This window comes from Tachyglossus aculeatus, chromosome 17 (assembly GCF_015852505.1).
Source record: "Tachyglossus aculeatus isolate mTacAcu1 chromosome 17, mTacAcu1.pri, whole genome shotgun sequence".
Taxonomy (NCBI): Eukaryota; Metazoa; Chordata; class Mammalia; order Monotremata; family Tachyglossidae; genus Tachyglossus; species Tachyglossus aculeatus.
Window position 1 is genome coordinate 39,597,398 of NC_052082.1, and position 23,690 is coordinate 39,621,087.

General features: G+C 46.2%; 1 protein-coding gene across 2 annotated transcripts in view; it reads left to right on the forward strand.

The window, feature by feature from the left end:
• Positions 1-23,171, forward strand: part of YBX3 (Y-box binding protein 3) — a 32,742-nt gene extending 9,571 nt beyond the window's left edge. Inside the window, exons 4-10 of one of the 2 annotated variants that reach the window (XM_038759271.1) lie at positions 1,225-1,314; positions 2,837-2,959; positions 12,678-12,869; positions 16,690-16,787; positions 17,738-17,909; positions 20,687-20,789; positions 22,604-23,171. In XM_038759271.1, the coding sequence (XP_038615199.1) occupies positions 1,225-1,314; positions 2,837-2,959; positions 12,678-12,869; positions 16,690-16,787; positions 17,738-17,909; positions 20,687-20,752 (741 nt within the window). In that variant the 3' untranslated portion in view covers positions 20,753-20,789; positions 22,604-23,171. The remainder of the gene's footprint in view (positions 1-1,224; positions 1,315-2,836; positions 2,960-12,677; positions 12,870-16,689; positions 16,788-17,737; positions 17,910-20,686; positions 20,790-22,603) is intronic. The other variant, XM_038759270.1, reaches the window with a different exon arrangement.
• Positions 23,172-23,690: the final 519 nt, after the last annotated feature.

The following is a 23,690-nucleotide window of genomic DNA, read 5'->3' on the forward strand; positions in this document are numbered from 1 at the left end:
TGACCTACATACCTTGAAAGCAACCCAAGGGCTCTCCTACTCCAACACTCCTACGTTCACCAACAAGCAGGGAGGTTCTGTTTAGAGGGGATGCTTTGCAGTTAGAGAAGTGGAGGTTTATAAAGGTTTGTAAAGAAACTTCATTCAGGTATGTGCAGAGAATCAGGCTTCTCTGGTATTCTTTGTGCTCCCTGAACCCTGTAGCTCTTAACTGATAATTAATATACAGATAGAGAACTGAACCTCATGGATGCCCATCCCTTTTTTGTTCCTACTCTTCAAAACCTAGCCTTTCTGAGAAATATTCCCCGTTGACTCTTGTGTACTGGCTAATCCAAAATGACTGTGGTGGCTAGGACTTTCAATCTTCCTCATGAAATTTTTTTTTTTAAGTCTAACTTGAAACTTCCTCTCAGAGGAATTATACCTCTGGGTCTTTGTTCTTCTCATCGTTTATACCCTCTTGGAGAGTTCTGTGGTTTGTATCGTATGGAAGTCTGGTAGGAGGCAGAGGCTCTCTGCAGCCCCATTTTCCTCCTATAGATTGGTTTCTGAGGATTCACTCCGTAGAGTGCCTTGCACAGACTGAAAATGGGAGCCCAATCCCAGCTGAAGGTCAAATTAAAAAATCCAGACTCCTTGGGAGGGCAGGGAAGGGTCATGCTTGCTTAATATCGTATGGGCATGCACATCCCCCTCCCCCCCCCAGGGCTTCTAGGTCCTCACAACTGCATTTGGATGGCTTCATTATGCATCTGGGGAGAGCACAGTTGTAGTACCTTTCCCTGGCTTAAAATGGAGTGCCGACTGGATTTTTATTAGTGCTAGCTTGGTTTTGATGGAGCCAGTTGTGGTGGGGAGTGCGGGAGAGGGGTGGGGGGAATATATGTGTGTGTTTCTCTACCCTGAGTGATGGCTCTTTGGTGAGTTACACCCCTATTTTGGATAATGCAAAAGCTCCCTGCTTCTGGTACCCTGCCAGGAGGCTTATTCTATGGGAAGGAGACAGGGTCCCTTTAAGGTGTCCTGTGTGTGCTCAATGCAAAGCATCTAGGAGATCTTCTCAGAGTTGCGAATCACTTTTGATGCCCAGGGCTCAGGTGAGGGCATCCCCAAAAGAATACATTAAGCTTGTGAGGCCCCCACACAAAGGAAGGGGGTGGTGGTGAGAGGGAATGTTATTTTTATTATGTTAAGTTTTAATTTGAGTTCTTCCTCTAACAGACAGCAATCAAGAAAAACAATCCACGGAAATATCTGCGCAGTGTTGGAGATGGGGAGACTGTGGAGTTTGATGTGGTGGAAGGAGAGAAGGTAAGAATGTAGGCTTCATCATCCAACTCCAAACTTGAATTAATGATCTTTTACCTGCCCAGTGCAGGGTTTTAAATAGTCTAACGTAAGTATAATTACAGTAATTTTGGTATTTAAGTGTGTACTGTGTGCCAGGCATTGCTCTAAGTGCTGGGGTAAATAAAAGATAATAGGAGTAGAAAGACACAGTCCTTGTCTCACATAGGGCTCGCGGTCTTAATCCCCATTTTACAGATGAGGGAACTAAAGCACAGAGAATAATAATAATTGTGGTATTGAAGCACTTACTATGTGACAAGCACTGTTCTAAGCACTGGGGTGGGTACGGTAATAATGATGGCATTTTTTATTAAGTGCTTACTATGTGCAAAGCACTGTTCTAAGTGCTGGGGAGGTTACAAGGTGATCAGGTTGTCCCACGGGGGGCTCACAGTCTTCATCCCCATTTTACAGATGAGGTCACTGAGGCCCAGAGAAGTGAAGTGACTTGCCCAAAGTCACACAGCTGACAATTGGTGGAGCCGGGATTTGAACCCATGACCTCTGACTCCAAAGCCTGTGCTCTTTCCATTGAGCCTCGCTGCTTTAATCAGGTTGGACACAGTCCCTGTCTCACATGGGGTTCACATTTTAAGATGAGGTAACTGAGGCACAGAGAAGCTAAGTGAGTTGCCCAAGGTCACCTAACAGACAAGTGTCCAATCCAAGATCAGAACCCAGGTCCCTCCGACTCTCAGGTCTGTGCTCTATCCACTAGGCCACAAAAGTCTAATGAATAGTTCTGGTTTCTTAATGCTAGACACTTGGCCAAAAATGCCTAGGAAATTACTGCATTGTTGCTGGGTGAGCTGAGCAGGGATTAAAAAGTGTTTGTAGAACGTAGGTCCTGTCCGTCCCAATGCTGGGGCTGGTCAAATAAGGCAGGTAGCCACCTTCTGGATCGGAAGAGATAATGTTTTCTAATGGACCTAGCTGGGGTGATCAGTGACAGGGGACCTGAATCTTAATGACCAGCTGGAGAAAGACCCTTTTTAAATAGGGCAGATTTGGCTAGAGGCAAGGTCTGTATATGTGTAACAGTGGCTTGACAACTGCTCTTAAACCCTGGAGTCCCCCTCGAGTCTTTGGAGGGGAAATGGATTAACACTGTCCTGGATTTGACCGGGAACCTCGGGTTAAGCCAGGCTAAGAAGAACTGATGAAAATGGTACAGGGATGAGCTCTCAAACTACTGCTGTATTCTTCCTTTCTAAGCAATCCCAAGCAGAACTAATGTTCTAACTCTTTTTTTCCCTCTTTCCTGGAAGAAATTCCTATATTCAATTTGTTAGGTTAGTAATTAGGATAACCTTCATACCATTCTGATTTTTGTCAGATTTTTATACACACAGACCCACTCCCTCCACCCACCCCTCACCCGAGCCCTACTACTATGTAGAAGAGAGAGAGAGGCTGTAAAATAGGGCTGCTCAATATCTTCATGCCCTACAACTTGTCCTTATTCTTCACTTGGATCCAACAGGGAGCAGAAGCAGCGAATGTCACCGGACCAGATGGCGTTCCTGTGGAGGGCAGCCGGTATGCTGCCGACCGACGCCGTTACCGGCGGGGCTATTTTGGCCGGCGCAGGGGGCCTCCACGAAACGTAAGTCTGACCTTGCTTTACCTTGTTGCCCGTGTTTAAATTTACAGGTCCAAAGTAGGTAACTGTCTCTCTGGAGCTGATGATTGTCATGAAGATTCAGGAGGCTCAGCTAAGTTCACCAACTTGAGCTATTTTCCTTGAGCACCTGCTCCTCTTCAACTCTAACTTGATGGATTCCCCTCCCTCCACCTTTGACCTCAAGTTAAATTCCCAGTGACATTTAACTTGTAAAGATTTCTCAGTGTCTACACCAACAAAATGATCTTATTTATTTTACTTTATTTTAATCTCTTTAAAATTTTCTGCTACTTCATAGGTTGTCGTCTGGTTTTTCTTGTCTTCTCTATTACACAGTTCTCTTGTGGCTCTCTTCCTACGTCTCTGGTCACTCTTTATGTCTGTTGCTGGCTCCTGCTTCCCAGCCCCGACTGAGAGTCTTCTCAAGGCTCAATTCTCCATCTACACCCACTCCCTTGGAGAGCGCTCTTTTTTTTTTCTTTTAGTGGTACTTATTAAGTAATTACTATGTGCCAAGCACTGTTGTAAGCACCAAGATTGATATAGGTTTATCAGGTTGGACACATCCCTGTCCCACATGGGGCTCATTCTTAGTACCCAGTTTACGGTTGAGATAACTGAGGCCCAGAGATGCTAACAGCAGACCTATGGTGGAGCCTGGATTAGAAATAACTCCCAAATCTGCCTCTCAAACTTGGCAGTCTCTTATCTCTTGTCCTCCAGGACATCTCTACTTGAATGTCCAGCCAATACCTTAATGGTATTTAAGTGGCTTACTATGTGCAGAACACTGCACTAAGCACTTGGGAGAGCACACTACAAGGAGCTTGCAGTCTAGAGGGAGGGAAAAATATCTATAAACTTAAAATAATTGAAGATATTTATATAAGTGGTGAGTGTTGGGTGAATATCGAATGTCCAAAAGTCACAGATTCAAGGGCATAGATGACACAGAAGGGCGAGGGAGCTAGGCAAAAGAGGGCTTTAAATGAGGAAGGCCTCTTGGAGGAGATATGAACTTAATGCTTTGAAGATAGAGAGTGGTGTTTGGCACATATTGAGGGGACGGGCATGAAACAGGGGTTGGCAGTGAGACAGATGAGACTGGGGCACAGTGAGTAAGCTGGAGAGTGGGAGCTGGGCTGTACAGTAAGATCAGTGTACCAGGCACTGTACTAAGTGCTGGGGTGGACATAAGCAAATCAGGTTGACAAAGTGATAAATTACTGGGTTGTGATTGGATCAGTAGGGTAGCCAGTTTGGATGGAGAGGAAAGGGCAGATTTTAGCAATGTTGGGGAGGAGGTTGAACCAACAGGATTTGGTGACTGATTGTACATGTGGGTGGAATGAAAGAGATGAGTCAAGGACAACACCAAGGTTACGGGCTTGTGAGATAGGATAGTGATATTGCCTACAAAGATGGGAAAGTTGGGGAGGACAGGGCTGGGGTGGGAAGATTAGGAGTTTAATTTTGGATGTGCTTATTTTGAGTTACAGTGGGACATCTAGATAGGAAAATGTGAGATTGCAAGGAAGGAGAGAAGTCAGGGGCTGGAGATGTAGATTTGGGAATTGTCCGCATACTCATTCATTCAGTTGTATTTATTAAGCTCTTACTGTGCAGAGCACTGTATTAAGTGCTTGGGAAAGAACAATACAACAATAAACAATGACATTCCGTGCCCTCAACGAGCTCACAGCCTAGAGGTGGGGAAATGGACATCAATACAAATAAATAAAATTACAGATAAATGTATAAGTTCTGTGGTGCTGGGCGGAGGGTGGGGAGAGCAAAGGGAGCAAGTCGGGGAAGATGCAGAAGGGAGTGAGGAAAAAGTGAGGCTTAGTCTGGGAAGGCCTCTTGGAGATGTGCCTTCAGTAAAGCTTTGAAGCAGGGGGAGAGTAACTAGAGATCGTAATTGAAGCCATGGGAGCAAATGAATTCTCCCCAAAGGAGTGGGTGTAGACAGAGAATAGAAGGGGATGTAGAACAGACCCTTGGGACCATCACTGTCAGAGTGTTGGAGGCAGAAAGAGTGGTCAGAGGTAGGAGGGGAACCCAGAGAAGAGTGTCACTGAAGTGAAGGTTGGATAAAGTTTCAAGGAGAAGGGGGTGATCTACAGTGTTGAAGTCAGTTTAGAGGTCGAGGGTTAGGGCACAGAGACTGACAGATTTGGCAAGGTGGTCACTGGTTACCTGCCGTGAAGGGGGCCGAAGCCAGATTTGAGAGTATCAAATTATTCTACACCTACAGCCCCTCCCTTGGAGACCTCATTCGCTCCCGTGGCTTCAACTATCACCTTTCTTTCCTGATGATACCCAAATCTACACCTCCAGCCCTGATCCCTCCCTTTCAGCAGTCTCTCATTTCCACTTTCCTTCAAGACAGCTCTACTTGGATGTCCTCCCATCACCTTTAAAACAGAACTTTTTATCTTCTCACCCAAACCCTGTCCTCCCCCTGACTTTCTCAACACTGAAGACAGCAACACCATCCTTCCTCTCTCAAGCTCATAACCTTGGCAATATCCATGACTCCTCTCTCATTCAACCCGCATATTCAATCCATCGCTAAGTCCTGTCAGTTCAACCGTCACAACATCGCTAAAATCCACCTTTTCCTCTCCATCCAAACAACTACCTCAATAATCCCAAGCACTTATCCTGTTCCACTTTGATTACTGTATCAGTCTCCCTGTCAATCTCCCAGCCTCCTGTCTCTCCCCACTCCAGTCCGTACTTCACTCTGTTGCCCAGATCAGATTTCGACAAAAACGTTCATGTTTCCCCACATCTCAAGAACCTCCAGTGGTTATCCATCTACCTCCCCATCAAACAAAAACTCCTCCCCATTGGCTTTAAAGCACTCAGTCCATTGGCCCCTCGTCCCCCTCTCCATCCCCCCATCTTACCTCCTTCCCTTCCCCACAGCACCTGTATATATGTTTGTACATATTTTTTACTCTATTTTATTTGTACATATCTATTCTATTTATTTTATTTTGTTAGTATGTTTGGTTTTGTTCTCTGTCTCCCCCTTTTAGACTGTGAGCCCACTGTTGGGTAGGGACTGTCTCTATATGTTGCCAATTTGTACTTCCCAAGCGCTTAGTACAGTGCTCCGCACATAGTAAGCGCTCAATAAATACGGTTGATGATGATGATGATGATTGGCCCTCCAACCTAACCTCGCTAATCTCCTGCTACAGCCCAGCTCACACACTTTGCTCCTCTAATGCTCCTCTTCTCACCCTACTGTGATCTCATCTGTCTCACCGCCGATCTCTTGCCCATATTCTTCCTCTGGCCTGGAACACCCTCACTCCTCATCCAACAGGCAGTTACTCTCCCTCTTTTCAAAACATTTCCTCCTGCCTTCCAGACATCTCTACTTGGATGACCTGCTGTCTCCTCGAACGTAATGTCCAAAACAGAACAACTTATCTTCCCATCCAAACCCTGTCCTCCTCCTGACCTTCTCATCAGCTATAGGTAGCACTACCATCCTTCTTGTCTCACGAGCCTGTTGCCTTGGCATTATCCTTGACTCCTCTCATTCGCACCATATTCATTCTATAACTAAGTCCTGTTCAATCATCACATCTCTAAAATCCACCCTTTCCAAACATGTCTTATGCTGTCAAGTTGTCTTGGACCTATAGCTGACAAATCTCTTCTAGAATGCCCCACTTCCTTCTGGTAGTGTATCTATAGAGTTTCCTTGGTTAAAAATTCGGAAGTGGTTTACCATTGCCTCTTTCCGTGTAGTAGTAAACTTTGAGCTTCCACCCTCGACTCTTCCATGCCGCTGCTGCCTAGCACAGGTAAGTTTTGACTTGTAGCAGATTGCCTTCAACTCACTAGCCACTGCCCAAGCTAGGAATAGAATGGGTATGCTTCTGCTCGACTCTTCCTCCCAGAGTTGAGACTGGTAGAATACTGGAAACTCTCCAGGTGTGACCCTGCGGGGGGCCATCCAAAACTGCTACCATGTTAATGCAAACACTCATCCTATCCTGCCTTGATTACTGCTGACCTCCCAACTTCCTGTCTCTTGCCACTCCAGTACATACCGTGCTGCCTGGATCGTTTTTCTACAAAAGTCAGTCCATGTTTTCCTCACTTCTCAAGAACCTCCAGTCGTTGTTCATCCACCCCCACAATGAAGGCCTTACCAAAGGCTTCAGAGCACTCAGCTTGTCCCCTCCAACCTTACCTTGCTGCTTTCCTACTAGAGTCCAGCCTGCACACTTCTCTAGTGGCAGCCTGCTCACTGTGCCTCATTCTCATCTGTCTTGCCGCTGACCTCTCACCAGTGTCCTGCCTCTGGCTTGAAATGCCCTCCCTCTTCGTATCCAACTAATGGTCACTCTCCCCACCTTCAAAGCCTTATTGTAGGCACATCTCTTAGAAGCCTTCCCTGAAGCCTTCATTTCCTCTTCCCTCTCCCTTCTGTCATTCTTGCATTTGTATAAGCACCCTTTATTCATTCCTCCCACAGCACTTACGCACATATCTGTAATTTATATCCATGGCTGCCTCCCCCTGTAGCCTTTAAGCTGTGTTGGTCAGTGAATGTATCTATTGTACACTCAAGCGCTTAGTACAATGCTTTGAGTGTTTGAGAATCGGAGGAGAGGAAGGGGAAACAGCAGGTGTAAACAACTCAAGAAGCTTGGAGAGGAATGCTAGGAGGGAGATGGGGTGATAACTGGAGGGAGCCCTGTGGTCAAGGAAGGGTTTTTTTTTAAGATATGGGGAGATATCAGCATGCTTGAAAGCAGTGGGGAAGAAGCCATTGGAAAGTTGAAGAGGGCAGTCAAGGAGGAAGAAGCGAGGGGACAAGTGGTTTGTGGGTTTTTTTTTTTTTGAAGTATGAAGTGATGGGGTCAGAAGCACAGGTGGCAGTGATCGCTTTAGAGGGGAGGCAAGAGATCTGTTCCTGAATGTAGGGAGAGTTGAAGAGGATGTAGGAAGAGAGAGGATGACACCTAATGGCTTCAGTTTTGTTACTGAAATATTTGGTTTGGTCATTAAGGGAATGAGTTGGGTGGGAGACAGGAGGTTTGAAGAGTGCGTTAAATGTCTGGAACAGCTGGCACGGACTGTGAGCATGGAAGTGAATTAGAACAAGTATTGTCAAGCAGTGGAGAGCCCAAATTGAAGCAGACAAGAATGAACAAATTCAGACATGTCTGGATTTCTTCCTCCAGCACTCTGCAGCTCAGGCCCAGGAGAAGAGGAAGTGTACTGTGGAGGTGATCCAGGGTTGTGGGTTAGTGAGGACATTGACGTGTGTGCCAGGAGATGGTAGTTTGGGCATGGAGACCAAATAGGATAGGATGACTAGAACATTGGAGGGGGTTGAAAGCACAGGTCTCTGGATAGATTTGTGTAGGGTGAGTATATGGAAAAGAGCAGGCAAGGAGGTAGTTAGTGGTCTGATGGAAGAATTTTAGAATTGGTGAGTGTGGATATCGAATGGTTACTCGAGTATAAGATCAAGTGTTTGTGTCCGAGTTGGAGTGGAGATCATTGGAATAGCAGCGTGAGAGGAGGTGGACAGTGGAAGGGTAGTCGAGGACATCCACATGGATATTCAAGTGCCCAAGAATCAGTCTAGTGATGAAGAATGAGAGAAGGAATATGGAACAGGGATTAAAATGGTTTAGACAGCTGGGGGGGCTTGGGCAGTAGGTGACTGTGACTAGTAATTGGAGTGGGTGGTAGAGACTGTTGATAATGGCATCAAAGAAAGTGAATGAGGGATCAGGGAGTAGGATGGTGTGAAAGAGGCAGTGGGGGGCGAGAAGGAAGCCCACTCCTCCCCTTTCCCAGTGAGTCTGGGGGAGTGGGAGGAGATGAGTAGTCCTCTTCACTTGTGTCCCGTCCCCCCCCCCCCCCCCCCCCCCCAAGAGCAGCGGGGAGACAGTGTTATTTGGAGAGAGCCAGGCTTCAGCAATGATGAGGAGGTCAGTGATGAAGATAAGTTGCACCATGAGGGAGAAGGGGTTCCATAGGCTGCACTTGGCTGAGGCTGTGGAGGTGTCATGAGGGCTAGGAAGGATTTTATTGGGGGTGAGCTGGCAAGGGCTAGTGTGTTGGGAGATGATGGGGTGACAGAGATGGAGTGGGGGATGGGGTTGGATGGGAGTGAACTGAGGAAGACTGGCCTGTAAGGAGCGGGATGAGGTGAGGTGCTGGGTGTTGGATGGGAGGAGGTGTCAGAGGGAGGGGACTGAGGACACTTGGGACGGGGAGGAGGGGTTAGGGTGTAAGAGAAAGATAGCTCCTCTACCATAAGTACATGTCAAACTGAATTTATCTTGCCCAAATCCTCTCCTCCCCTTAACTTTCCCACTATTGACAACTGTCTTCCTTGTCTCTCAAGTCCTCAAACTGGGCATTCTTCTCTTTCAACCCACATATTCAGTCAGCCTGACCAAATACTTCTCCAGAATCTGCCCTTTCCAATCCATCATTCCAGCCCAAGCACTTGTCGTATCCCAAGTTGACTGATTGATTTTCGTTGCTTGTAAATATTTTCACGTCTGCCTCCTTGACAAGGAGTGGAAGCTCTTTATGAGCAGAGAACATGCTTGTTCTGTTGTACTTTTTCAAACAATTGGTACGAGGCACCGGACCCAATAGGTGTCCAGTATATGAGTTACTGCCACTGCTCCTGACCCCAACAGATCCATTGATCAGTGGCATTCATTAACAGATATTAGAAGCAGAATGTCAGAGTAGAAAGTGCAGAGGCCTGGGAGTCAGAAGGACTTAGGTTCTAATTCCAGCTCCTCCACTTTTCTGCTGTGTGACCTTGGGCAAGTCATTTAAATTCTCTGTGCTTGTTACCTCACCTATAAAATGGGGATTAAGACTTTGAGCCCCAGGTGGGACATGGACTGTGTCCAATCTGGTTAACTTGCATCAACCCCAGAGCCTATAACAGTGCCTTCAAAAAATGCTACAGTTATCATTACAATTATTTCCAGCCTCCTCGCTGACTTCCGTGCCTCTAGTCTCTCCCATCTCCAATCCAGTGTTCATTCTGCTGCCTGGATCATTTTTCTAAAACAGAGTTCTATGCATGTCTCCCCATTCCACAAAAAAAACTTCCTCCTTTAACCAGGGTACTTAAAAGATACTTTGAAGGATCATCTGGGGTGAGATAGTAACCCACTAGACCACAGTGCTTCTATTGTAGTTTCTATTTCTGGTATCCTCAGCTTCCACCCCCGATATTATTTTGAGCCTTGAGCTGCTACTTTGATTCCTTCACATTACCGCAATAATAATAATGGCATTTATTAAGCGCTTACTATATGCAATGCACTGTTCTAAGTGCTGAGGAGGTTACAAGGTGATCAGGCTGTCCCATGGGGGGCTCAGTCTTAATCCCCATTTTACAGATGAGGTAACTGAGGCCCAGAGAAGTTGTGACTTGCCCAGAGTCACACAGCTGACAGTTGGCGGAGTTGGGATTTGAACCCATGACCTCTGACTCCAAAACCCGTGCTCTTTCCTTTCCACTGAGCCATGCTGCTTCTCCTGACTGTGATTTGCTTTCCCGGTTTTTTATATTCCGGGGACCTATTTCAGGTACAGATTTTTTTTCTTTCATAGGCACGAAGCTGTTTTTCTGGGAAAGCTCAGTACCCTGAAATCACACAGGTATAAAAGGTGTGTGAACATCCTTGATGGATTTTAAATTTAAAAAAACCTAGCTGTTAGAAGGTGGGTGATCTCCCAGAACGCCACAACATTGGATAGAAAAGCAGTGGTGCTTGGATAGGGTTACCGTGGAAATACGCCTGGGTCTTCATTGTATTTGTAGCTCTGAAGAGAGTGAAGGCAATCCAGTGTCTCCCCCACCCCCTGTTCAAACTATAGGAGATTTCCCCCTTCCATCTAACATCTGTAATGACACACATTCAGGTATGGATCACTGTTCTGTATTTCAGATATTCATTTGTCTTCTAGAAGGAAATCTGGTCTGCCCACCTGTGGTATTTGGGCAACACCACAGGTTCCCAAGCTAGTGTGTAGTGATCTTCCATGGGAATTCTGGCAGTCCTAGACTCCCAATATGCTTCACTCTGTTGGGCAAGTTCTTTCCTAAACTGGCTCGGGCTCCCAGAATCGTGGCCTGTTTCCCAGGGAGACCCAAGCAGATTAGCAGTGCCCAGGAAAGGAAGTAATTCTGTTGCTAGTGCCAGGGTCTCCCTCCTTTCATCTTCCCCCACCCCCTACCTTGCCAGGGGATAAGAAAGAGCATTTAGAGTTTAGACTGTTTGGGGTGGGGGAGCCTCTTTCCCAACCATGCCATAGATATTTGGTATCCAAGCACCCCACAGAAGACTGGAACAGTGACTTCCATTATCTTCATCTGTTTGGTGTATATAGTGTTTGCAAGTGAACCAACTTTTTGATGGAAGTGTTACGGACTTTTAGGGTTTTACTTAATTTCTACCTGCCATTAAAAACAAACAAAAAAACTCCAGGTTTTTAACACTTGCTACACTCAAGGTGGATGTAATGTATTTTTAAGCAAGCTTAGCCCCCATTTGACCGACTTACGGAATTGAGTATCAGGGCTGACATGTTGGCATTGAACTATCAAGTCTTGGATCGTGGTCAGGTTCTCTAAATGAAGCAAGGTTGTTGTAAACATTGCCTTATGAACTTTGAATTTCTAGATTGCTGTCATTTTTTCAAAGCTCTCTGGAAACATTGGGAAATAGTTGTATTCCTGAAACACTGGCCACGTGGATTTGTCACAAACATCCAAATTGCAAATGTCATTTTGAGTCACAAAATACTGAAGCCCAGGTTTCTTGAAGTGTTTTGAAACATAAACTGTGTTTTTAGGTTTTTTTAAAAAGGTAATTCTGTCATCATGCCAAGTGATTTTTTTTTTTCAAGTTAGGCTTGTGGCCCACATGCCCAGGGACTGCTCATTCATTTTTATTATTATTTTTTAATCATAAATGTCAAGCGGGATTCATATCTTCTGATTGGCTGTGGGAAATCCAGGGTCTTGACTGATCCGTGGCAAAGATGCATAGGCACAGTCATATCAGAACTGTGTGTTTGGAAGAAAATAAGGGAGAATGGCCAAATGTTAGGGCACGGTCGTCTGAGTCGGTGCTAAATGAGTGACTTTGTGGGTAGGGTTAAGGGATTTTGTTATCCAGTTCATAAGGATGGTATTTAAGTGCTTTACTATGTGTCGTTCACTGGCATAAGATAATCACTGTAGACAGACTTCCTGCCCCTCATCGTGCTCACAGTCTAAATAGGAGGGAGAACAGGTACTGAAACACTCTTTTTACAGATGAGGAAACTGAGGCCCAGAGAAGTGACTTGCCCCAGACTTCACAGCAGGCAAAATGGTGGAGCCAGGATTAGGAGCCAGGTTCTCAGACTCCCAGGCCTGTGCTCTTTCCACAAGGCCACCCTGCTTCCCACCTCGGCCCACATAGATTGCTTGTTGCTCTTCTGCCTTTTCTACCTATGGCTTAAGCGGGTCCCTGGTTTCCAGCCGTGTTGGAAGTCCCATTCCTGCTCTGAAGATCCCATGAAAAGCAAGTCCGTCTCCCCCACCCCCCCCAACCCCCAATCCTTTGTTTCTATCCCTGGCCAGTCCGCTTTGCCCCTATTTCTGATTCTCTCTGTTTCTTTGCTTCGCTAGTACCCTGGGGAGGAGGAGGAGGAAGGGAGCGGCAGCAGCGAAGGATTCGAGCCCCCTACCGCTGACGGGCAGTTCCCTGGGGCGCGGAGTCAGTTTCGCCGCCCACAGTATCGGCAGCGGCGCTTCCCGCCTTACCACGTGGGACAGACCTTTGACCGCCGCTCTCGGGGCTATTCACATGCCAACGTGCAGGTAAATGGCGCCCGGGCGCTCAGGCACTGCAGCAGCCCTTCCCCTCTTCCTCCTCCTCCACTCCTCCTGTCTCAGCCTCTCTGCCTCCTCATTCTCTTCCTCCCTTCAGTGGGGCAGCACCCCGAAAGCAAAGCCATAAACTCTTACCAGCAGCAGCCAAGAATGTTGGGGCCCGGCCTCAATTGGCTGCCTGTGTTTCATCTGGCCTCGTACCAGTAATTCCTTACTACATTGACCGTACACCTGCTGCTTGCATTGTAATACCTACAGGTTCAGGCATCAAGTCTGGGGAAAAGCAAGGTGTAAAGCTGTGAAAGTCCTTCTCCCCTTGCCGCCCCCCACAACTCAGGGGTGAAAAGGCAGAATCGGGGAGGGATCTGTAGTATTCTACTTCCTAATGCTCCAGAGAGCTCATGTTCTTGCGGGGTGGGGAGAGGCGCATCACGGTTACCACACTAACTTTGGAGTTGTTTTTTTTTTTCTTTCCTCCCTCTTCTCTTTCCTTGGATTCTCAGCACAATCCAGTATTATTTGGATCCTCTGGCTTCATTGTTCCTCACTGATCATTCTTTATTTAGCATTTTCCCTTCCTCTTAGGCTGGCGTGTTATGACTCTCCATGTGATCCAGGCTTTTTTTTTAAGATGGGGTGGCATACCTCAATTGACTGTCTCCTTCTGTTTTCTCACTAGCAGTCTAAAGGGACTCGTCTGTTCCCGCCCCACTGACACCCTTGGTAGTCATGTGTTTCATGTAGTAAATATTGACGCTCCTCCTTTGCTCACGTAACAAGTTAACCAAAGCGTTCACTGCCTCGTTCTTTCCACCCCCTCCTCTCATCTCAGTCCTGAAGGCTGCGCCTGCTTTTTGCATCGCTTCTTGGTTCTCTTCCGTTTCCCCCCTGCCCCGCCCCAGCAGCTGCCTCTGACAGGGCAGCTAAAAATAACTGGGAAAACTACATATATGGAGGAGTCCCGGACCCAAGGCACAACAGGTTTCTTTAAGGCAGCACTGCGAGATTCTAGGAAATGGGGGATGGGAGAACTTATCGGGATTGTCATGGTTTTTATTTTTAGTTATTCTAGTGCTGGTGGAAGCTGTTTTCCTGAAGTCATGCACTTCTTAGCATAGATCCAGGATGTTTACCGGGGGCCACTCCCTTGGAGTAAAGGATAAGTCTGTTAACCCATTTTACAGATGGAACAATTAAGGCATGGAGCAAGTACTTCCCAAGTTATCTGCCAAAGTGATGTCGAGTTAGCCAAATTCTTTACAAGGCCTAGGTTCTTGCCTCGCCTTTTAATGGCTCTTTAACAGCTCTTAGCCTGTTTCTAACCCCAATGTTAGACTAGTATGTCTCCGTGACACCCAGGGATCAAAAAACTCCGGCTCCAAAAGTTGTTGATATTTTTATAAACTCTTTCCTTGGTACTAGCACACCCACAGAGTTCCTGAAGCAGAGTCGGGTACTCAAGAGATTGCTTGAGTCGGAAGCTGTTTTGAGAGGTCACAGAGGTACTCCCTTCATCTCCAGGCAACCAACCTCATGCCCCAACCATTCCTGAAAAATGAGACACTTTTTATAGACTGCTATGGTCCCTCCTATGCTCTTCTCTCTCAGGTTCACTTTCTCTGGGAGCGGTGGTGGGGATGGGAGGTGGTCACTTTGAGAGTTAAGAGGTCTCCTTTTCTGTTGAAGTTTTCCCCTGGGCGATCCCAGATAGGGTGCAGGGGCTGGGGAGAGAAAGCCCTCTCATGTGACATAGCAAGTCTGTTTCCCTCTCTAGACTGAAAGCTCGTTGTGGGCAGGGAATGTGTCTTTTTGTTGTTTATAGTGTACTTTCTTGAGGGCTTAATATAATGCTTTCCTCGTAGTAAGCGCTCAGTAAATATGATTAAGTGAATGAATGAAAGCCAGGAATAGAGGGTAGTAGAGGCAGTGGGGATTCAAACTCCAGAAGTTTGAAGAGGCGGGGTCCCAGTCAGGATTTGGCAAGTTGGTAGAATCCTACCTCTTCCTGCTTTTATACAAGCTGGTTCTTTTGGGAGAGTAGAGCTGGTCTAGGAGTGAAATACGATGTGGTAAATCAGAATGGGGAGGGCCTCTTATGGGCAAGAGTCAGTCAAACTATATTTGGGGGGCAGAAATAGGTATTCTGGAGCTGTCCTCTAGAACCTCTTGTCATACAAATCTAGCCATCGAAGAAACCACTCTATCCCCAAGAATTCTAGAAGTTGGATTTTTCCCTTAAGTGACTGCCATTTGTTTATTTTTTTTTTTTTAAATGAATTCATTGTAAGATCCCAGACTAGGCTGTCTGTGATAACTTTTAGCTTAGGATCATTTAACTATTTGGAATGTACTGACTGGAGTAGAGCATCTTTTCCTTTGAAATGAACCTGGAATTACTTTTGAAGTACTGGTGGAGTGGTTTTTGAGCATGATTTGGGCCCCATGAACAAAAGAGGGGCACTTCCAAACTGGAAAAGGATTGTGAAGCTCTGGAATTGGGCACTGAGGTTCATGAGATGCTTAGACACGCAGCATACATGACAGAAGCCCTGGCATACCATCCTTGGGTGGTTATGCTAAGGGTTTCTGATCCTGGCCAGTTGAGTACTCAGTATGGAAGTTGGTTTGAAGGTATATTTCCCCCCTCCTACCAAATTGCAGCATTCTGAGGGTGGAACACCAGCATTCCCAGTTCTCGATGTACAGCAAATTTATCAGGCGATATAATTTGAGTGCTTACTATGTGCAGAGTACTACTGAGTGCTTGAGAGAGTGAAGCAGAAGACACAAGTTTTGCCTCCAGGCATTTATGGAGAACTTCCTCTGTGTCAGGCACTGTACTAATCGCTGGGACAAATGCAGGCTAATCAAGTTGGACTCAGTCCATTTCCCATGTGAGGCTCACAGTTTTAATCCCCATTTTGCAGATGAGTTAACTGCTGCACAGAAAAGTGAAGTGACTTGCCCAAGGACACACTGCAGACAAGTGGTGGGGCTGGGATTAGAACCCAGGTCCTTCTGACTCCCAGGCCCATGCTCTCTATCCACTAGGTGTAATGCTGCTTCATTCAGTCAGATCTTACAATCAAATGGGGGAAATGCCCATGATCATTCCCACTTGAGAGAAAAGGTGGTTAAGTAAAGCAGGCTGATGGTCTTGTGCTGTAGGAGGTTGTAAGTATATAAATGCTGAGGTGGTAGTTGGGAAGATGTGACTTGGCGAGAGAAAGCCTGGAGGAGGTGAGATTTCAGAAGGGCCGTGCAGATGGGAAGGGCTGGATTTGAAGTGGTTGGGATTTTCAGGCAGGAAGAAGGGAGAGCCAGAGTTTGGAGGTGGGAGAGTCTGGAGTGAGGCACTGAGAAAGCTTGGGAGGAAGGTGCAGTGGGAGGAGTAGGGGTTAAGAGAGGGAACTTATGGAGTGCCTTCTGTTTATGGAAAGGAACAGGAGGTAGAGTGAGATGTAGAATGGCACTTTGGAAAGATTTGGGCAGCCGTGAAGTATGGACTGGAGAGGGGAGAGACTGGGGCCAGGATGGTGGCCATCTAGATGGGATCCAAAATGAAGACAAGTCGAATGTATCACGGGGACCGGTGGCCTTTCAGGCTGTCTCTGTGGCTTGAAGAAAGAGGACCTAATATCCTTGAACTGCACTGTGGATTCTGAATCCTGGCAGAGGACAGAGACCTGCCATTGTATCTCCTGTCACGAATGGTTGGGGGCCCCGTTGGTACCTCATGCTCTGAACACAATGCTCTGCACGTAGTAAGTGCTCAAATACTATTGATTGACACTTTCTCTTCTTCCAGGGTGGCGAAATGGGGGAAATAAAGGATGGGGTCCCAGAGGGTGCACAACTACAAGGCCCAGTCCATCGGAATCCAAACTACCGCCCACGGTATCGCAGGTACTGCTTGCTATCCCTCCGCCTGTCCCGACTTGCAGAGGGCTACCAGCCAATCCAAGTGAAGTGGACCCTGCCATTGGCAATCTGATCCTGCTTCTAGAGGAGGCAGCCCCTGGAGCTTTGGCCCCAAAGCTCCCTCGCAAGCGTCCACAAGGAATTAGCTAGGGCTGCAGAAAGACCCCTTACCTTTTGAAGGTGGGGTGGCTTGGTCTAGGCCAGAACTCTCTCTTCACCACACTTTTCTTCGTAAGAAGATTTAGAGCCTGCACAGACAGGGTCCCTTGGGTGATTAGTGGGAGTTGGAAACACAGCCTATAGGTCTCGCCTCTGGCTTTGACCTTGTATGTGACCATGCAGAATCCATTGTACTCTCCCCAGTGCTTAGTACAGTGCTCTACACATAGCGTTCAAATACAATTGGGGATCTGAGTCTGTTCCAGTCTCTCTCTCTTTATGGTATTAAAGTTTTTACTGTGGTTCAAGCACTGTTTTAAGCCCTAGGGTAGATGCAGATTAATCAGGTTGCACATAGTCATGGGAAGGAAAACACAGATTAAATCCTCATTTTAGAGTTGAGGAAATTGAAGCACAGAGAAGTTACATACCCAAGGTCACACAGCTGGTAAGTGGGGGAGCTGGGATTAGAACCCAGGTCCTCTGATTCCTAGGCCCCACCCACCTCCTTGTTGTATTAGTCTTTTAAGGGCTTAGTACTTTGCTGTGCCCACAGTATGTGCTTCATAAATACTATTGATTATTCATTGGTGTCTTTCTGGATTGGGCACCACTCTTCCAAGTAGATGTGAGAATAGTTTCCACTGGTGACTAGTCAGAAAAAGAATCAGCCTATTAAACTCTTTCCATTTTCCATATTTTTTGAGTCATCTGGCTCCCTTCCTGGCTGGCTCTTGATTCCTGAACCATTGCTCTTTGTTCATATCTCTCTCCAGGGGCCCGCCTCGTCCTCGTCCTGCTCCGGCTGTGGGCGAGACTGAAGATAAAGAGAACCAGCATGGGGCCAATGGTCCAAATCAGCCATCCCCTCGCCGTGGTTACAGGCGCCCCTATAACTACCGTCGTCGACCCCGTCCTACGAATGCTCCATCACAAGACGGCAAAGAGGTAAACGGAACTAAACTTTAGCAAGAACGTTCTCCTTCAGGGCGACAAGAGTAGGGTAACCTTCAACGGAGATTAATAGAAATGTGTTTGCTCCAAGTAATTTGTTCCGCAATGACTTAGAGCACCTCCGAACCTCCTGACTTGGACAAGCGATGTTTGGGGAAACCTGTAATGTCACAGATCAAGAAATACTGTGATCCCCATGTGGGACAGGGACTGTCTGATTATTTTGTATCTTCCTCAAGGCTTGGCACATAAGTGCTTAACGTGTCACAGTTGCTTTTTTTGTTTTTGCTTTTTTAAACATATTTAAGTACTTACTATGTCAAACACTGTTCTGAGCACTTGGTTAGGTACCAGTTAAATAAGCTGGACAAAATCCCTGTCCCACATAGGGCTCACAGTCTTGATAGGAGGGAGAACAGGTGCCTTCTCCCCCCCCCCCCCCCCCCCCCCATTTTACAGTTGAGGGGCAGTCAGATGACTTGCTCAAGGTCACACGGCAAGCAGTTGGCAGAACTGGGATTAGAACTCTGATTCCCAGGCCTGTGCTCTCCACTAGGCCACGCTACTTCTCAATCCCCAAAAATGGGAGGGGATCTAACTGTTTGGGCTGCCATCAAACTCAGTGTTGCAAACTTTGTGAAACCTTTCAATATATCCATCTGGCATCTGCCCCAACTCCTAAGAATGTTGTCAATCAAGAAAAATGGTCAGTGGAGATGTTGAAGCATGAAACTTCCTCACACTGAAAAGATGCCACAGATCTCAAAGGTGCTCCCATTTTCAAGGACAAAAAAGGGGAATGATGAGATTGTAGCAATTAAAAGAATTTATACTTATGCCTCTTCTGCTGTAAGCTCATGGTGGGCAGGGAACATGTCACTACCAACTCTGTCTCACTCTCCCAAGTGCTTAGTACAGTGCTGTGCATCCAGTGTAAATCCTATTGTTGGGAAACACTAATTAGAATCCTTTTCTATTTAAGGTCTTGCCATTAAGATAAATCCCACAATCTGATTCACACTGATGTTCCCAGCATCATAACGTGGTTTCACAAGACCATTTCACGATGCCATGTCAGATCTGGGGATGCCCTGTCCATTCTCCATTGCCAGTTGGGTGAAATAGAGAAGTATAGCAGTCCCAGCCTCTGCATAGCTATGCTGTCGCGTGATCTGGATTTAAGTGTTAGAATATGCTTCTGCCTTTCTGGGAAACACTTCCAACTTTGGATGATGTTTTTGAGGTCCTTAAAGACTGTCACCAAAGAATTGCTCTGTATTTGTCTCGGAGGCTCACTTTCAAGATATCATTCAGTTTAACTACATCACACTGCAGTAGCGCCTAGCCTTGTCAGCCGATACTCCGTCACAAGTCAGCATCCTATTCCTTTAGCTGTTCTGTTAGCCGGCCTCATGAGTTATCCTTGGCGTCAGATTACGAAACAGGATCACAGACAACAAAGTCAGTCTCCTAGCATTGAAGCTACGGTTAACTTCAACACATCAGCCTTGTGGGACATGTGAGGAGAATGGGTAACAGTCTGATTCCCAAGCAAAACTGGGGAGCTGAAAGCGAGAGGTGGAAGCAATCTAAACGTACATAAAGCAAAGCTTCAGACAGCCCTAATTCGAGATTTAATGCTAGGGGAGGGTGCCCATGGCGGTTTTCTACAGGAAAGCTTTCAGAGAGGAAGTCCTGGGAATTAAGTATTTCTTGGGCCTTATTCTGTACTTCCATCTCATCTGTCTCACTGCCAGCCTCTCACCCAAGACCTGACTCTGTCCTGAAACGCCCTCCCTCTTCATGTTTGATACACATTTACTCTTCTCTCCTTCAAAGCCTTATTAAAGGCACATTTCCAAGAGGCCTTCCCTGACTAAGCCTTCCTTTCCTCTTTTCCCACTCCCTTCTGCCTCACCTTGACTTGCCCCCTTTATTCATCCCCACAGCACTTATATACATACCTGTAATTTTATTTATATTGTGTCTCCGTCTGTAAACTCTTTGTGGGAAGAGGATGTCTGTTATATTGTCCTCTCCCAAGCTCTTAGTACAGTGATCTGCACACAGTAAGTGCTCAATAAATACCATTGACTGACGACCTGGCGAATCACTAATATGCTGCAGGATGAGTGAGCAAGCAGTTGGAAGAGACAGCATTGTTCCTAAATTGGAAAATGAGCTCAGTGAGGTAGAAATGGTTCAGTTCTCTGTCTCTGAGACAGTCTCTGTCCCTCATGGGTCTCCCATTCCAAGTAGGAGAGAGGACAGTTTTAATCCCCATTTTACAGATGGGGAGTACAAAAGCTGACCCATCACATGATTTTCAAAGTGAGGCCTGAGATGGGGAGAAGGAGTTGGAATTGTCTTGCGCTAAATCCCGCACACATTGATTCAAAGGCAGCCAAAAGTAACTGACCACAGTATGTTGTGCAGAGTGCAAATAACAGCAGGCCCAAGGGATTAGGAATCACCTATGTGCATATCTATAAACTCTAAATTATTTTAATCCACCTTGTCTCCTGGATTGTAAGTTCATCATGGGCAGGAAATGTTTCTACAATCTGTTGTATCGTGTCCCCAAATGCTTAGCGCAGTGTGCTGTGCACGGTAAGTGCTTAAATGCCACTGATAATAGACCTACCCCAGTGTTTAGCATGGTGCCTGGCACGTGGCGAGCAGTACTGTAACTAACTGACCTGAAGTGATATATGTTATCTTTGTTCTGCCTCCTCCCCAACCTTCCCTCCCCCTCGCCCCCCCCAAATCAGACAAAGGCGGCTGAAGCTCCAACTGAGAACCCTGCTCCCGCCACCGAGCAGAGCAGTGCTGAGTGAAATGAACCGGCTCCCCAGGCACCTCGACCATTAGAAGGTAAAAAGCTTCTCTGCTCTTTTGTAGCACCTGTAGACTGACCACCCCTCTGCTCCCTTTGTCTGCCCTGCTTTCCGTCCTTTGAAATGGAAGGCAGCTCACTCTGGAGATGGGTGTCCAGAGAAAATGAGAAAGCATTTGTGAGAAAATGGTAAGCATTAGAACTGGGGCATCCCTTGGATGAGAGAAGCAGCATGGCTTAGTGGAAAAGAGCATGGGTTTGGGAGTTGGAGGACGTGGTTCTAGTCCCGGCTCCTCCACTTGTCTGTTGTGTGACCTTGGGCAAGTTCCTTAACTTCTGTGCCTCACTTACCTCACCTGTAAAATGGGGATTAAAAAAATGTGTGCCCCGCATGGGACAACCTAATTACCCTGTATCCAAGAATGTTGCTTGGCACACAACACAGTAAGCGCTCAACAAACACCATCGTTATTATGGGACTGAGTGGAAAATCTTCCATAGAGGAACCCCGACAAGCTAGAACTGTGGTTTGTTGCTGGTTTGTGTCTCCTAGTGGCCAATTAAGGGAAATGGAGGCATTGAATGGGGGAAAAATTATTTACGGGGCGGGAGAGTGAGGTTACATTTATTTAGGTTTTCTGTTTTTGGCACTCAGACTTGCGTTTTTTTACCCTCTCCCAATTCCTCTTTCCAGTTTTATTTAAGTTCAGACAATACAAACGTCGATGTAAGCAGGAACCAGCCCTCCTTTTGAGCAGGGGATGTGACTTTTCATTCATTGTCATTTATTTTTGTTCTGTTCTACTTTTCCAATTACTTAGAACCATATGCATTCTAGTACTCGTATTCTGTTCTAGTAGAAACTGTTTTTACTGAGCTTCTACTGCAAGGGGCCAAGGGAAATGCCTTTACTGGGTCAGACCCAGTGATCCATTCATCCCGGTATTCTGTTGAACGGTGGCATCAGGATGCTCAAAGGAATTATGGGGTGTCTCTTGCCCTGGCCTCCTATCTCAAAATTTTAAGGATAATGAAAGCACAGTCTAGGGCAAAGAGCGGGAACTGGGAGTGATAGACCCAGGCTCTTTCCTGGCTCCAGCACTTCCCTGCTGTGTGACTTTTGGCAAATCACTTTGCTTGTCCGTGCCTCGGTTTGTAAAGTGTAAAGTTTGTAAATACCCATTCTCCCTCCCTCTTAAACTTAAAACCCCACGTGGGTCGGAGATTGTGTCCAATCTGATTGTATCTGGGTCTACCCTAGTGCTTGGCATCACGACTGTATGATGGTGAGCACTAGCACTCTAATTTTACCCTTTCATATCTCTGACCATCTCTGAATAGTGTTAATTGTGGTATTTAACTGCTTTTACTAAGCACTGGAGTAGATATAAGGTCCATCCCAGTATCTTGGGGCTACCAGGGCACCCAATCTAAGTAGGAGGGGGAAAGTTATTGAATCCCATTTTGCAGATGAGGGAATTCTGAGGCACAGAGAAAAAACTTTCCCAAGGTCACACAGCAGGTAATTGGCAAAGTCAGGATTAGAACCCAGGTCCTCTGACTCGCAGACACCTGCTCTATCCACCAGGCCAAGCTGCTTCTCTAGTCCTTAGTGTTCTATCCAATCCTCAGATGCCAGGCCCATTCTTATCTTTTTAGTGAAATAAACTAAGGGATGGGGTGAGACTGCTTCTCTCTTCTGCTAGTAGCGCTGCCCCTGCTTTTCCGTGACACCTTGCAGTTACTTGAATTGAGAATAGTTCAGTTTGCATGTTCATTTTCAGATTCTTTTAATTTTTGCTATATATTCTAATAAAGTTAGTTATTCCAATTTTTCCCCCCCTCTCTTCAGGTGTCCTAAGACTATTAAAAAAAACTACAAAAAAAAACTACCAACACCAAAGAAACATCCAAGCAATAAAAATGGAAGACAGAAGTAAGATTTGAAAACATCGGAACTTTTTTTATTTTTCTTAAATTAAAACAAAAAACCCACAAAAATAAACAAAAAAACTTACCAGCAAACTGAGATCCCGGGAACGCCTGCACAGGTGAAAGACAAAGAATCAGAATGACCTCCCCCCGTTTCAGCGGCAACCGGGTTTTTTCCAGTTTTACCATTTTGGTGGCATTTTTGAAATAAATTTGATACCAACTCTCTGGGGAAGAGCCCCAACCAAAGAGGTAGAAATTTTGGTAATTCTTTTCTTATTCCTATTCCCCTAGCCCTGTTCTTTTTGGATGCTGGTGCTAACCCTTCCAGGTGTGGTGACTTTGACTTTTTTTTAAATGCCGGTCCTGTTCATTCTCAGGAAGAGGGGAGGAGACGTTCCCACTCTCTGACACTGGGGTCTATTTGAAAATGTGCAGCATGAGTGACGTTCCTCAGAAATAAAAAGTGATTTAAACTCAAGGGAAAACCACGGCTGTCTTGGTGTTCTTTTCCCTGCAGTTCCTCCCCCGAATTTGGAAGAACCTTTCTTTCTAAAATACCTCTTCTTTGGTAAGGAGAGGGAAATAAACTTTTTACCACTGTGCTGAGTTGCTAGTAGAGGTGGTGAAACATTTGAGGATTTGCTTTTTTTTTTTCTTCTTTCCAGGAAGTGGTATAAGTACTCTTAGGGAGATAAACACCAGTGTGGTTTGCCAATACTTTGGCATAATCTTGGGAGCCCTTTTGATGGGCACAGGCTGTCATTTCAATTTGACTCCATTATGGTGTTTTGGTGGTGGGGGAGCGGCCTTTTTCCTGGGTATGTGGGACCTGATTATCTTGAGTCTACCCAGTGCCTGGCACAGAGTAAGCTCTTAAGTACCACCTATCAGTGGTATTTATTGAGCACTTAGTGGATAAGACTAGTGTACTAAATGTAGTATGCAATAATAGAGTTGGTAGACGTGATCCCTGTCCACTAGAAGTAGGGGGAGGGAGAGGGAGT